This window comes from Mobula birostris, chromosome X, assembly GCF_030028105.1.
Source record: "Mobula birostris isolate sMobBir1 chromosome X, sMobBir1.hap1, whole genome shotgun sequence".
NCBI lineage: Eukaryota > Metazoa > Chordata > Chondrichthyes > Myliobatiformes > Myliobatidae > Mobula > Mobula birostris.
Window position 1 is genome coordinate 64,493,653 of NC_092402.1, and position 16,677 is coordinate 64,510,329.

General features: G+C 39.5%; 1 protein-coding gene across 2 annotated transcripts in view; it reads left to right on the forward strand.

The window, feature by feature from the left end:
- The window catches only part of racgap1 (Rac GTPase activating protein 1), a 62,103-nt gene that overhangs the window by 34,092 nt on the left and 11,334 nt on the right, over window positions 1-16,677 (forward strand). For both annotated transcript variants that reach the window (XM_072249252.1, XM_072249253.1), the window contains 4 exons: window positions 1,956-2,061; window positions 3,168-3,300; window positions 3,780-3,906; window positions 6,969-7,080. In XM_072249252.1, coding sequence (XP_072105353.1) covers window positions 1,956-2,061; window positions 3,168-3,300; window positions 3,780-3,906; window positions 6,969-7,080 — 478 coding nt within the window. The remainder of the gene's footprint in view (window positions 1-1,955; window positions 2,062-3,167; window positions 3,301-3,779; window positions 3,907-6,968; window positions 7,081-16,677) is intronic.

Genomic DNA, 16,677 nt, shown 5'->3' on the forward strand with positions numbered 1-16,677 from the left:
AATAAATAAATAATAAGTAAATCAATTACGTATATTGAATAGATTATTATAAAATGTGCAAAACCAGAAATACTGTATATTTTTTTTAAAAAGTGAGGTAGTGTCCAAAGCTTCAATGTCCATTTAGGAATCGGATGGCAGAGGAGAAGAAGCTGTTCCTGAATCGCTGAGTGTGTGCCTTCAGGCTTCTGTACCTCTTACCTGATGGTAACAGTGTGAAAAGGGCATGACCTGGGTGCTGGAGGTCCTTAATAATGGACGCTGCCTTTCTGAGACACCACTCCCTAAAGATGTCCTGGGTACTTTGTAGGCTACTACCCACAATAGAGCTGACTAGATTTACAACCTTCTGCAGCTTCTTTCGGTCCTGTGCAGTAGCCCTCCATACCAGACAGTGATGCAGCCTGTCAGAATGCTCTCCACGGTACATCTATAGGAAGTTTTTGAGTGTATTTGTTGACATGCCAAACCGCTTCAAACTCCTAATAAAGTATAGCCGCTGTCTTGCCTTCTTTATAACTACATTGATATGTTGGGACCAGGTTAGATCCTCAGAGATCTTGATACCCAGGAACTTGAAGCTGCTCGCTCTCTCCACTTCTGATCCCTCAATGAGGATTGGTATCTGTTCCTTCGTCTTACCCTTCCTGAAATCCACAATCAGCTCTTATGTCTCACTGATGTTGAATGCCAGGTTGTTGCTGCGGCACCATTCCACTAGTTGTCATATCTCACTCCTGTACACCCTCTCGTCACCATTGGCTTTTGCCCGCATTGGCTCATAAATAGGATTGAGGTTTATGTGTTTACAGAATTGTTCGTGGAAATGTGGAAGTCGAATCTGGATAAAGTCACTCAGAGACCATATAAGTACAAACTCTTTATTCAAAACCTCCGGGGCACTTCAGTTAGTCGCTCAAACAGGAACAGTTAGTGACTGTTCCTGCTCGGTCCACCAACTAACTGCCAGTTCCTCTTACAGAATAGATATAGTCATTCAGATACCCCCACCCCCCCACCCCCACAAAACAGGCTGGAGCCAGACTTACCTATGTGCATGACAGTACCAAGAAACAAATTACAGAATAGGTAGAATGGCTCACATACACAGAACAGGCTGGAGCGGTCTTATCTATGTGCATGACTGCACAAGGAGACAGGGACTTTGAAACACTGTCTAACTCCAAGAAGAAATATGGCTCAGCATGGCTTAGCACATCTGTTGATCGTCAGCAGTTTCTTACAGGAAAAACAGGCTGCTATCGTTCAACTGACCGTGTTAACCTTTTACATATTTTATCAGAAAACCACACTTCCAGGAATTATCTTTGCATGCTGCGTGTTCACTTGCATCATAACTTTCACTGATACCCAGTCAAATTTGTGCCCCTCTTGATCTTCGTGGGTAGAGACTAGGGAGAGTTGGTCCTGCCGCTTTACATCCAGTTGATGTTCATGGATCCTTGTGGATAGTTTTCTTACAGTTTGGCCGGTGTAATAGTTGCTGCAGTCCCTGCATTGGATTTTGTAGACCACATTGGACTTGTTTAATATAGTAGTGTATTAAGAACACATTCAGAGGATACACTACATTCAACAGTGCACTAATGGTGTCTCCTCACATAGTGATGAAACATTTGCAAGTAAATTGCTAAGATCGTAGAACAACTCAATGCAACTAACAGCCACCTGAGTTACACGTTTTCTGAACTATTTCCAAATACGTGATTATTTGGCCCACCTAAAATTGAACATTTTATCCTAAATGGTGATGTACATCATTGCGCTTCTCTTCTTTTGAAGGGGTGATGGGTTGAAATTATGCAATACAGATTGAAACTGCATGTGTTCTGTCTTGGGAGTTGTAAATGTAATTCATTTTTCTAACCGAAGTTTGATAGCTTTGACTGACCTATGCCCAAAAGTTATTTCACGAATGTTATCTCATCCTACAGAAATCCCTGATGAAGATAATAGCATTGCCGCAATGTACCAGACAATTAGTGAGCTGCCACAGCCCAACAGGGATACTTTGGCATTTCTGATAATCCACCTGCAAAGGTATGTTTGGGCTTTAGGTCTGTTCAGGATATTGACTCTGGCTTTTTGCCTTAGCCTGCCAGTGAGTGGGTGGATTACTAAAGTGTTGTAGGTCAGAATCCTGATCAGCTGTGTCTAATTCTCATTTTGGCTATATATATTTTTTCCTCTTTGTTCCTGTTTTGCTGTGGTAAATGGTGCCATCTGTTTGGGAGCAAGTCTAGTTTCCAAGTGTTCTGGTTTCTTGCTTTCATGGACTTGAAGTTAAGTGCATAGCCAATCTGCTTTTAGTATTAAGTAAACAAGAGCTAGCCAAGCTCACTTAAATGTAGCCAGCACTTATAATCTAAAATCCACAAAGTAAATCAATTGAACTCCTGGTGTCCTTTTTCAGTTGGGTATTGTGATTCTGGATGGAGGTAGGTAGTTATAAACCTACTTGTTTCATAGTTCTGGGCAACTTGTCCAAGTAGTTTGTAATTTTGATTTTTTTTTTGCATATTAGAACTTCAGTTGTGCTTGTTTAGATTAAGATTTGCATTTCTTTATCATATATACATTGAAACGTAGTGAAAGGCATCATTTGCATTAACAATCAACACACCTAAGGATGTGCTGGGAGCAGCCCACAAGTGTTACCCCACATTCTGATGCCAACATAGCATGCCCACAATGTTGGGCAGAACAACACAGAACACAACAGCCATCAAAACAAGTCCCTTTCCTCTTTCTCATCTTCCTCCCATCCACACACATGGGCAGGCCTCTGGGCCTCCTGGCTTCAGTCATGGGGCTATGACTTCAACTACCAATGGGGCTTCAATCTTCGGTATCAACCCCCAGACCAGCCAACGGACTGGCCCTCATGCCTCCTCCTCACAGACATGCACTGATCTTAGACAGCCCGACAACTACAGAGAGCTTCAAAGTGCTTTGAATTGTGGGTTTGATGTATTTTTAAAGCACTTTATAACTTTTTCTTTAATGGCTACTTAATTTTAAGGTGGTTTCATTTTTTTAAAAAAAGGCTGAATTTCATTAGATCATAATTAGCTAAGCGTTTCTAGAAAGTAGCCAAACTTTAAGTTCACGCATGATTGAAGACCCAATCTCTTTTTCTCTTTTAGAGTAGCTCATAGTCCAAACTGCAAGATGGACATAGCCAACCTTGCCAAGGTCTTTGGCCCAACAATTGTTGGTTTCTCGACACCTGATCCATCTCCTATGTCAATGCTGCAAGAAACCAAGCAACAACCAAAGGTACCGTAAATTGTCACGAATTTTAACAAAAGTTGAGAAAGAGTGAAATAAATGGGTTATTTCGTCTTTGAACTTGGTTCTTGCCCAAAGCTGCTTGTGAGCTGAATTTGAAATTCTTTCTGTCTACTGCAATCTCTCCAATACCTTATAACTTAATCACCGAAAGCACAGACTGTAAGGGATTCTGGTTCTTCCTGTTGGAAATCTATTTGACATTGCCACTTTGTATATTGTGTTACACGCAACATTTTTGGGAGTAATACTGATCTTTATCACCCTTGTTGGGAACGTTAGCCATTTTGCAGTGGGCTAATTGAGTATTACTCAAACTCAATCTTTTGACCAGGATGCAGTTTTATGTTAATGATAATTATTCATTGCCACAAAGTTTGCAAGTAAAATTATACCAAGCAGACGCTGTTGTGCGTCTTTTTAAGAACTTGGCTAATCAAAAACATTTTCTTTTCCCCCATGGTTAGGTGGTTGAGCGTTTGCTATCTTTGCCAATGGAGTACTGGAGCCAGTTTACAATGGTGGAACAGGGGAATGTGCATCCAAATCACATAATTGAAAATTCCAATGCTTATAGCACCCCTGAAGTGAAAGGTACCACTTAATGTTTACTTTGATTGATAGAATGGTTTTCTACTCTGTCTGTGTATCTTATGGTTGAAATTATTTACTGAATATTTAACTGGATATAAATGATCTGGCGTAATTCAAAGAACATACCATGGCCAATGTAGTTTGAAGATGTTGTTACACTCTCAAAAATGAACTGGGCTGTTCACCAATATTGGGGACTTACAAAGTGACAAGTCTGACAAGCTTAACATGTTGCCATGTTAACCTGAGGTTTTCCTGTTATGATTGGCATCTGGCAGCAAGTTACAAGTCAAAATCTTTTAAATGCATTTTTGTTTACTGTCAATTAAGTGATCATTAGTTACTTGGTAAATTGATTTCTTCAGTATTAAAGAAAAATCTATAGATTTTGCATTGCTTCTCTTTTAAAGATAAGGTCCAGAGATGCACTGGTTTATTTTAATAATTAGAAGAGCCAAGACATCTCTGGGGACAAACTATCTACTGATATTGTTTATAAACCTACTGACTCAGTTATCTTAACTATATCTCTCCTCACCCTGTCATTGTAAAACTGCTATTTGTTTTTTTTCTCTGTTTGTCCATTTCCACTGTATCCGTTCTCAGGATAAGGCTTTCCATTCTGGAACATCTGAGGTGTTCTCCTTCAAAGATCGGGGTTTCCCTTTCATCACCATCAATGCTGCCCTCACCCACATCTCTTCCACTTCCCGCTTCTCTGCCCTCGTCCCATCCTCCTCCTGCCATAACAAGGATGGGATGAGGGCAGATATGCGGGAAACGGAAGATATGTGGGTGAGGGCCTTATCTACCACCCCACAAGCTTCCGTAACCAGCATATCGTTCACTGTAACTTCTGTTCACTGTAACTTCTGCCATCTCCAACAGGATTCTGCCACTAAACACGTTTTTCCCTTCTCCCTCCTCCCCATTTTCACTTTCTGTAAAAGAGCACTGTGACTCACTTGTCCACTCATCCTTCCCCACTGATCTCCCTCCTGACACTTATCCCTGTAAGCATGACAGGTGATACTCTTTCCTCTCTTTCTCCTCTCTCCTCCCCCCCCCCCCCCCCCACTTCACCACCATTCAGGGCCCCAAACAATCCTTCCAGGTGAGGCAACACTTCAACAGGTTCATTTACTGATTTACTGTATCTTGTGCAGCTTGCTCTACATTGGTGAGACCTGACATAGATTGAGGGACTGCCTCGTCAAGCACTTTCGCTCTGTCTGCCGCAAAAGGTGGGATTTCCTGGCAGCCACCCATTTCAATTTGACCTGCCACTCCTATTCTGACATGTTGGTTCATGGCCTCCTCCACTGCCATGATGAATCCGCACTCAGGTTGGAAGAGCGACACTTCATATTCTGTCTGGGTAGCCTCTAACATGATGGCATGAACAACAATTTCTCTAACTTTCAACATTCATCCTTCCTTCTTATTCCATTACCCATTCTGGTTTCCTCTTAATCCTACTCCTCTCTTCACCTGCTGATCACCTCCTGTTGGTGCCCCTCCCCCTTCCCTTTCTAACATAGTCCAACGTCCTCTCCTATCAGATTCCTTCTATTGCCCTTATCTCTTCCACTTATCTCTCTCAGCTTAATTCATCTTCCTTTGCCCTCACTTGGTCTCCCCTATCACCTGCCATCTTGTAGTCCTTCCCCTCCCCCTGCCACCTTCTTCTGACTTCTGCCCACTGTCTTTCCAGTCTTTATGAAGGGTCTTGACCTTGAATGTCAACTGTTTATTCCTCTTCATTATGCTGCCTGACCTGCTGAGTTCCACCAGCTTCTGCAGAATCTTCTGTGTTTATAAAGTGGAAAACTTTGGCAGAAAAAACAAGGAGCGCTACTGAAGAGTATGTTGGGACAGCAGGGGTATGTGTACATAAATCCTTCAAAGTACAAGATCCAGTTAAGGAAGTGATTAGTAAAGCAAATAGAATTGTTGGATTTGTAAATGAAAGCTTTTGGAGTGGTTTATGGTCTGGTATTCACTACCTGGGATCCTGAGGAGAATGGTGTAATGGAATGGACAGGATAGATTGACCAGTAGCATAGACACAATATGTGTATGTTTTTATGCTGTATTTAATATGGATACTTTTATTTTGTGATAGGATTGTAAATACATTGTGGGGTGTATCATATTCTAATTTGTATGTAATCTTAAGTTAATTGTGTTGGTAATTAAAGATGGTATGTCCTAGTGCCGAGTAAAAAGGAGCTCATTGCCATCATTGAGGGAGAGATGGGGGCTGTCAGGAATTCACGCTGGATGAGAATAAGTACAGAGATAATGTTTACTTGTAGATATTTTGAGTAGCTGTGAATTCTTAACTACGAGAGGCCACTGCAGAATTTTAACATGGAGAACAAGTCTTGGTTATCACTCCTAAATTTTGCCCTCTGCCTACTTCAGTTGAACTATTCTGGCTCATTTTGTCATATAAAGTCAATAGTTACATGGGTAAATGAACTAATGAAACCATCGCAATAGATGTAAAGATACAAGTTGGCAAGCACTTTAACATCAGAATCAAGTTTGTTATAACTGTCTTATGTGAAATTTGTTTTCTGGCAGCAGTATATTGCAAAGACATAAATTATAAATTCCAAAATAGTGCAAGAAAAAAGGAATAACAGTCATGGACTATTCAGAAATCTGATGATGGAGAGGAAGAAGCTGTTCCTAAATCATTTTGGATCTTCAGGCTCTTGTACTACCTCCCCAATGATAATAACTAGAAATGGGCATGTCCAGTGATGAAGCTAGCTTAGTCTGTAGTGTTACGTACCCCATAACAGGTTAAAGAACCAGCAGAAATAGAACATACCTGGAGTCTGGTTTTGCTGTTAACTAATTTTATTTATAAAGGGTATAAAGGTTACTTCTGAGCAGATCTTGGTTTTAATGAAACCCAAGATGATCAAAATTCCAAGGAAAGGTAATTTAACAAAAAAAACTCCTAAATTCAATTCAAGCTTCTGCTGACAGTTATCACATTGGGGTGTCATTTTTGCTTGAATCTCCTAATTTAGATTTTTCTTCCTTAGTAAGCATGCTTGGACCACTAACCACCCCCGAGCACCAAATGATTGGCAAGACTCCTTCATCCAGCTCTTTATCAGCACGAGTCAAATCCAGTCTGACCAAGACCACTCCCAAGTAAGTACATTCTACACTCCTACATTTTGGAATCCACTGTGAGAAGTGATAATTGGAATATGCTATTTTTTTTTATGTGCCAGCTTTTATTTCGGTCACTTCTGGGATTGTCGTTGACTTACAATCAAGTATCAGTGCATCCTAATGATTTGCAATGCCCTGATATAGCATGTTCTTCCTTGAGTGCTTGGCATGTATTTGCACATGAGCTTCTCCCTTGAACTATTTTCCACTGCTTCTCATCTGATCTTCTGAGTGACATTTGGTTACACTTGGTGAACTGAAATTGGGAATATTGTGAGCACAAAACTGCCCCTTTCTCTTTATGAAGAATATAATATGCATCTGCAGAACACCATTCATAGGTCAAACATGGCACATTCTGAATGGTAGACTAATTAAAATTTAGTTGATTGGTTCATGCAAGTACCTAACAATGCATGTCTTGCCATAAGTAAAGTGGTGCAATCTTGTGCTTCAGTTTCTCAAATTACAATGATGGTTGTTTTTCTGGTATCTCCTATTAAACAGCGACAATTTTGTTCACTACCCCAACCCAAAAAGTGTGACAGGATAGGTGACTAGTTCTGGCAAACTGGCAGGATGTGATCAACCTTCATAATTTATCCATTTCTTCCCCCTCCCCCTCACCTTTTGGATAAAGTTCCTTACTCTGCAAGCGAGTCTGTCTTCTCAATTAGTACAGCAAATTCAAGCATTGCTCCAGAAATTTATCTGCTAAAAGCAAAAGATGAGTAAAGGATCCTGATAAGTCATAACATTTTTTTAGAAGAATGTTAAAAATTAATTCCATGTTCTGAATTGCTGACTTAGAGCATCTACAGGCGGTCCCCAGGTTACAGAACGATTCTGTTCCTGAGAAATGTCCATAAGCCGATTTCTTTAAAATCAGATACATCTATATTGCTATCCATATTGTATAGCGCTACATATGCTTGCAATAATTTCATTTTGTTGAATAACCACTGGCCATAATGAACAAGTACTGGACCCAGTTATTATATCACTAGTTTGAAGATAAGGAAATCTGAATTTATATACACTTTAAAACATAAGTAGGCGAGCCCTGTTGGCAGCTGGTGGAGTAACATCGTTTTAGATTGCTCCTACCCTATTTACTTTATTGTCTCCTACCAGTTTTTTTGTGTTTTTTTTTTTTTTTTTTTTTTTTGAAACCTTATTATAATACTTTAATACTGCCCTACTATGGGTGGGGGGAAAGCTTCTGCAAAAGAAAGGGCAACAGAAGATGAATCCTCAATCACTTAGGGTTCAATCAGTGACTTCCTTAGACGGCAAAAATCGGAATTTTCTGAGGAGTTTCAACGACTTAATGGCAAATTGGATACAATCCAACAAACTGAGCATGAGAATCGAATTCAGGAAAATACTGCAAAGCTCTTGACACTTGAAGAGGATGTTGAAGATACAATTAAACTCTGCAAGGAGTTATCTTTATCCAATGAAAAATTGATGAAAAGGATTATCAATCTAGAAAATAGTAACAGGAGAAATAATTTGCGAATTCTGGGCCTTGAAGAATCAATTGAAGGTGCTGACCCTACGAAGTTCTTTGCAAACTTTCTGAAGCAGCAACTCCCTGTTTTATTCACTTCTGAGCCTAAGCTTGGTCGAGCATATCACTCACCGACTTCAAAGCCACTGCAAAGTACTCGATCCTGAAATGAGACGTATTGAAACCAAAACTAAATATGATCTTTTAACGTATCCAATTGAAAGCCAGCTTTTAAAAGATAGATGTCAATTTTATATTCACGGAGATAAAACTGGTAAGCTACTGGCTATTCAATTGAAGCCATTTATAGCCAAGCGGCAAATTAAAGAAATATGTAAAATTAATGGGGGCATGACAACTGACCACTTTGAAATTAATGACACTTTTAGCGAATTTTATTCCAAATTGTATAGCTCTGACTCTTAATGATAATATTGCAATGAATGATTTTTTTAGATCAATTAAGTATTAATAATCTTTCGATGGATGATCATAGGCAACTGGATTAACCTATTTCCCAGGAGGAAATGGCTCAGGCTATTCGAGAATTGCATTCTGGGAAATCCCCAGGACCTGATGGATTCTCTGGAGTAGGGGTCACCAACCGGTTGATCTTTGAGACTTTCCCAGTAAATCCCAAAGAAAAATCAAAAATAAATACACAAATACTGTTGTAATGTGAGCATTATAAAAGTAAGTAATACTAATTAGGATAATGGTAATATAGCAATATTTTCGCTAAAAAGCTGTTTGTAAAGAGAGATTGTTTCCGGGTTGCGGAGGTTTAGTTCCATTCTTTCTGCCCAGTGCGTATGTGTGTAGTTCCCCCGCCATGCACCGAATTTTCAGCGTAGCCTGTGCTGCATCAAAGTGACGAATCAGATTAGATAAGAGTACAGACTGTCGCAAACATCAATATACAGCAGTGGTCCCCAACCTCCGGGCCGCGAAGCGTGTAGTGGTGCAGCGGTAGTCAGGATGCACACAGCACATCTTTAAGAGAAAAGGCCGAAATAAACAAGCTAATTAATTAGGTGCCGCCTGGCACGTAAATGTTGGCTCAGATCAGAGGTGACGCAATCGCTCATGATAGCATAGCGGAGGCTCCACGAAAGAAGGTGAAAACATACAAGTTCCATCCAGAATGGGAAGAGGAATTTCTATTTACCTTAGTGAAAGATAACTGTGTATGTATAGTCATAGTCATACTTTATTAATCCCGGGGGAAATTGGTTTTCATTACAGTTGCTCATAAATAATAAATAGTAATAGAACCATAAATAGTTAAATAGTAATATGTAAATTATGCCAGTAAATAATGAAATAAGTCCAGGATCAGTCTATTGGCTCAGGGTGTCTGACCCTCCAAGGGAGGAGTTGTAAAGTTTGATGGCCACAGGCAGGAATGACTTCCTATGACGCTCTGTGTTGCATCTCGGTGGAATGAGTCTCTGGCTGAATGTACTCCTGTGCCCACCCAGTACATTATGTAGTGGATGGGCGACATTGACCAAGATGGCATGCAACTTAGACAGCATCCTCTTTTCAGACACCACAGTGAGAGAGTCCAGTTTCGTCCCCACAACATCACTGGACTTACGAATGAGTTTGTTGATTCTGTTGGTGTCTGTCTGTATGTTGTGCCACCAAACACAAGCACTGACTAAAAGAGGGAATCTGGAGCGGCACCGCAACACCAACCACCAGGAATTTAAAGACACCTACCCCGCAAAGAGCGCAATTCGTGCCTGGAAAGTTGAGCTGAAATCAGGGTGAAAGGCCCAGCAATCGTTTTCCACAAAACATGCTGCTCAAAATAAGGCTGCTATTGAAGCATCATTTCGTGTAAGTCACCGTTTGGCTGAACACAAGAAGCCTTTTACAGATGGCGATTTATTCAAGGAAGCAATAGCCATTACCGCAGAGACTGTTTTAATGACTTTAAAAACAAAAACGGCATCACAACCGCAATACGTAATGTACTGCTTGGCCCTGCAACAGTGACAAGGAAGGTAGAGTCACAGTCAGAGGAGATGAATATTTTTCACTACAGTTCGATGAATCCCTGGATGTAATGCAAACAGCTCAGCTTGTTGTATTTGTCAGAATGGCTTTCCGAGATTTTACAACAAAGGAGGACTTCCTCACTCTTTTTGCAATTAAAGGAAAGAACGAGAGGTGAGGATATTTACAATGAGTTTTTAAAAAATGTCCGTGAAAATGCCATCCCCATTCATAAACTGGTGGCAATTACTACTGATGGGGCCGAGCAATGCACGGTGTGCGCTTGTTTTTATACCACTAAAAGTCAGTGCCTACTTTGGGTCAACTTATCTATGTGGAATTGCATTTTCACAGATGAAAATTATTAAATCTAAGTACAGGAGCTGACTTACTGACAGACACCTCACTAGGATTGCCAACTTTCTCACTCCAAAATAACAGACAAAAGTGGCAGTCAAATCCTGGGACATTTGTGTTTACCCTGAGAAGGACGACCATGACCATGAAGTCTTGCGCAGGCACCTGTATGCACGTACGTGCTGATTTTTTTTTTTTTTTTTTTTTTTTTTTAAACCCCACAAATCGGTTTTGGCTTAATTTTCATTATTTCTACTTTATATAGGCTGTGTATTTATCATATCATTCCTGTTTTTACTATATGTTAAGTGTTATTTTAGGTTTTATGTGTTATTTGGTAGGTTATTTTTTTTGGGTCTGGGAACACTCAAAATTTTTTTCCATATAAATTAATGGTAATTGCTTCGGCGTAAAGCATTTCGGCACGAACGGTTTCATAGGAACGTTCTACCTTAGCGGGGGGAATACGGGATAGTTGGCAACCCTGTACCTCACAGACTGTCTCAGACTGGCTGTCTGTAGTTCTGAGCCAAATTTCAGGGAACTAGCAGAAAGTATTCAGCCCCAGTCATCACACTGAGTGCAACAGTCAATTTTTATTCATTTATTTTTCATATCCTGGCAGGGAGATTTGCAAGGGCGACTGAGGTGACTTTAAACTAGAATGGTTGGGGGGGTGGGAATCAAATTAAAGAGACTAGGAGAGAGGAGATTAGTTCACAACAGGGGGATGGGAACAAGTGCAGAGAGACAGAGGGGTATAAAATGAGGGTAGAAGCAAGAAGTAGTAAGGTGAAAAGTAAAAGTGGCAGGCCGGCAAATCCAGGGCAAAAATCAAAAAGGGCCACTTTTCAACATAATTGTATAAGGGCTAAGAGTGTTGTAAAAGCGAGCCTGAAGGCTTTGTGTGTCAATGCAAGGAGCATTCGTAACAAGGTGGATGAATTAAAAGTGCAGATTGTTATTAATGAATATGATATAGTTGGGATCACAGAGACATGGCTCCAGGATGACCAAGGATGGGAGCTCAATATTCAGGGATATTCAATATTCAGGAGGGATAGACATGAAAGAAAAGGAGGTGGGGTAGCATTGCTGGTTAGAGAGGAGATTAACGCAATAGAAAGGAAGGACATTAGCCGGGAGGATGTAGAATCAATATGGGTAGAGCTGCATAACACTGAAGGGCAGAAAAACACTAAAGGGCTGGTGGGAGTTGTGTACAGGCCACCTAACAGTAGTGGTGAGGTTGGGGATGGTATTAAACAGGAAATTAGAAATGCGTGCGATAAAGGAACAGCAGTTATAATGGGTGACTTCAATCTACATATAGATTGGGTGAACCAAATTGGTAAAGGTGCTGAGGAAGAGGATTTCTTGGAATGTATGCGGGATAGTTTTCTGAACAAACATGTCGAAGAACCAACTAGAGAGCAGGCTATTCTAGACTGGGTATTGAGCAATGAGGAAGGGTTAATTAGCAATCTTGTCGTGAGAGGCCCCTTGGGTAAGAGTGACCATAATATGGTGGAATTCTTCATTAAGATGGAGAGTGATATAGTTAATTCAGTAACAAAGGTTCTGAACTTAAAGAGGGGTAACTTTGAAGGTATGAGACGTGAATTAGCTGAGATAGACTGGCAAATGACACTTAAAGGGTTGACGGTGGATATACAATAGCAAGCATTTAAAGATCGCATGGATGAACTGCAACAATTGTTCACCCCAGTTTGGCAAAAGAATAAATCAGGGAAGGTAGTGCACCTGTGGCTGACAAGAGAAATTAGGGATCGTATCAATTCCAAAGAAGAAGCATACAAATTAGCCAGAAAAAGTGGCTCACCTAAGGACTAGGAGAAATTCAGAGTCCAGCAGAGGAGGACAAAGGGCTTAATTAGGAAAAGGAACATAAAAACTGACTGTAAAAGCTTTTATAGATATGTGAAAAGAAAAAGATTGGTTAAGACAAATGTAGGTCCCCTACAGACAGAAACAGATGAATTGATTATGGGGACCAAGGACATGGCAGACCAATTGAATAATTACTTTGATTCTGTCTTCACTAAGGAGGATATAAATAATCTTCCAGAAATAGTAGGGGACAGAGGGTCCAGTGAAATGGAGGAACTGAGGGAAATACATGTTAGCAGGGAAGTGGTGTTAGATAAATTGAAGAGGTTAAAGGCAGATAAATCCCCGGGGCCAGATGGTCTGCATCCCAGAGTGCTTAAGGAAGTAGCCCAAGAAATAGTGGATGCATTAGTGATAATTTTTCAAAACTCTTTAGATTCTGGACTAATTCCTGAGGATTGGAGGGTGGCTAATGTAACCCCACTTTTTAAAAAAAGGAGGGAGAGAGAAACTGGGGAATTATAGACCGGTGAGTCTAACATCGGTGGTAGGGAAAATGCTTGAGTCAGTTATCAAAGATGTGATAACAGCACAATTTGGAAAGTGGTGAAATCATCGGACAAAGTCAACATGGATTTGTGAAAGGAGAATCATGTCTGATGAATCTCATAGAATTTTTTGAGGATGTAACTAGTAGAGTGGATAGGGGAGAACCAGTGGATGTGGTATATTTGGATTTTTTTTTAATTTTATTTTTATTTGGATAAGGAATTCACAAATGTACTTTTTTCACACACACAACCTTTTTCATTTTTTATATGTATAAAACTACAATTATTTATACGTTCTTAAGTACACATTGAGATGATATAAAAGGAAAATAAACATTTAAATAGATAATTATGTACTGTGGTAAATCTAACCTATTAGGCTAAGTAATGAAATTAGTTGTTAAGAAAAATGGTAATAATAGTTTCCATATAACCCTTCTGGACCATTTCCACTGGTCCAAAATGTTGTATATAAGCCTATGTATCAACCATTGTAGGTGTTTATATCCTAATTTGTTCATGCTTGCTCCTGCCCGCAGACATAATTATCCAATCCCTATGTACTTATTTACTTAATTTTTTCTTTTTTTTTATCCCTTTCCCAAATCTTTCCCTTTACTTGTGTTAATTCTCTATTTTCCAAAAGAAAACAAAAAAAACAAACATTTAGACTAGGGGTGCTTACGTTAGCAATATTACTGTGTTGATGAGAAGAGCAGTATAAATCATTAGGAGAGTCATCTAAAGTCTGCTCGCATTGGGGTTATATATTCAATCCATTTATTCCAGATTTGATAAAATTTTTCTTTTTGAGTTCTCAGGGAGTAAGTCAACTTTTCCATTTTAAATATTTCCAAGATAATTTCGTACCAATCTTCTAATGTAGGTGGTATTGGATTTAGCCATTTTCTAGTGATTGATTTCTTACTTGCCGCTAAGAGGGCCTGCAGCAACTTTATATCTTCCTTCTGTTCAAGAAACAATACATGCCCCAAATAGAGCGTCTCAAAGTTCAGAGGTATCTGGGACCTAAGTACCTTAACTAATGTTCTATGAATACCTTCCCAAAATAGACTTAATTTAGGGCAATCCCAAAAAATATGAAAATGATTTGCCTCCTTGGAGCCGCACCTTCTCCAACACATCACATTTGTATCTTTATATTTTTCCTGATATGGGGTCTTGAAGTATCTTATAATGTTTTTCCAACAATGTTCTCTCCAAGTCAAAGAATTAGTCGAGGACCATTGAAAGCTGCAGATTTTCTCCCAAGCCTCCTCTGAAAGTACCAACCCCGCTTCTTTCTCCCACTTCTCTTTAATATACAGTGTATTTACATTTTTAGCATGGGAGTGTGCATTATATAATCGAGAACTGATTTACTAGGTATTGAACTGCAAGCCGAATTCAGAATCTTGAAAAATTCTAATTCTACTGTTGATAGGTCTGTATATCTACAACTCTGGTTAACATAGTTTCATACTTGAAGGTACCTAAAAAAGTCATTATGTTCTAGGCCATGTTTGTCCTGCAGGATTTGGAAACTTTGTAATACTCTTTTATCTATAAATGAGAGGTAGGTTGTAAGACCTTTCTTTATCCATAGCTCAAATCTTTTATCTCCTCTGTTGGGAAGGAATTCGGTATCATATGCACACCATCTAAAGAGTCTTAACATGTTATTAATTCCACATGAATTAACCACCTTCTGCCGTACTTTTAATGTAAGATTTATCCAAGCGTTTTTAAATTTTTCCAACTGGGCCATTAATCCTTTGTCAGCTATTGAGGCCTGAAGAGGAAAACTGTCAACTAATCCAAATTCTATTTCCTTCCATCTAGCCTTATATTTCCTATTACACCAATATAACAGAGGGGTTATCTGTGAGGCATAAAAATAATTTCTCAGGCAAGGAAGAACCATACCTCCTCCTTCCTTCCCTAACTGTAAGGTGTTATATCGAATTCTAGGTTTCTTTCCTTGCTAAATGAAGCAGGAAATCCATTTGTCCCATTCCCTGAATTGATTATCATCCACCTCCACCGGTAAAGTACGGAAAAGATACAATAACCGAGGAAGAATATTCATTTTTATAGTATTTATCCTTGAATTTAAACTTAAAAAGGGGATAAGATTCCATCCATGCATATCTGCTTTTATCTCTGAGATTAATGGCCGATAATTTACCTGTGACAGTGTTGAAAGATCCTTCGGCAGGGTTATTCCTAAATATTTTAATGATTTAGCTTCCCACTTAAGATCATATGTATCCTGCAATTTTTTGGATGGTGTATAATTTAGGGACATAACCTGCGTTTTCTTTACATTTATTTTATAACCTGATATTTTCCCAAAGTCATCCAACAGTGTAAACAATCCTATAAATGATTTTTCTGGTTCACTCAGATAGACCAAAACATCATCTGCGAATAATGCCACTTTCTGTTCAATCCCTGCCACCTTGATAACTTTTACGATTTCGCTCTGTCTTATTAGTTGGGCAAGCGGTTCAATATATAGCGCAAAAAGGAGAGGAGAAATTGGGCATCCCTGTCTAGTGCCTCTCTCTAAGATGAAGGAGTCAGAGAGGTCCCCATTTATCTTAATTCGGGCTGTAGGGCTGTCATATAGAGTCTGAATTACTTTAATAAAATTTTCTTGAAAGCTGAATCTTCCTAACACTCGGTATAGGAATGCCCAACTAACCGAATCAAAAGCTTTCTCAGCGTCCTATCCTACTACCATTGTCTCTGTCTCGTTCTTATTAACCTGTTCTAATATGTGCAGAGTTCTCCTTATGTTGTCCTGTGTTTGTCTTTGTTGAATAAATCCAGTCTGGTCTAAGTGGATTAGGCCAGGTAAAAGCTTTTCCAATCTGCGCACTAATATAGATGTAAATAGTTTGTAATCTAAGTTAAGAACACTAATTGGCTGATAATTGCCACATTCTAGTTTACCTTTACCCTCTTTAGGAATAACTGAAATAATCGCTTCTCTCCAGGAAGGTGGAGTTTCTCCTCTCTGCAAGATCCAATTAAAGGTGTTAAGTAGTAATGGGGCTAACTGTGTCTTCAGGGACTTGTACCACTCTGAGGTAAACCCATTAGAACCCGGGGACTTTCCAGCCTTTAACCTAGAGATGGCCACGTTCAGTTCTTTGACAGTTACTGGTTCTAATAAACTTTCATTTTGTAAATCTGTAAGTTTAGGTAGATCTAAAAAATTCAATACACTGTCTATATAGGGCTCATTGGGGGCCCGGGGTTGGGAGTACAGCTCTCGATAATATGTTTCAA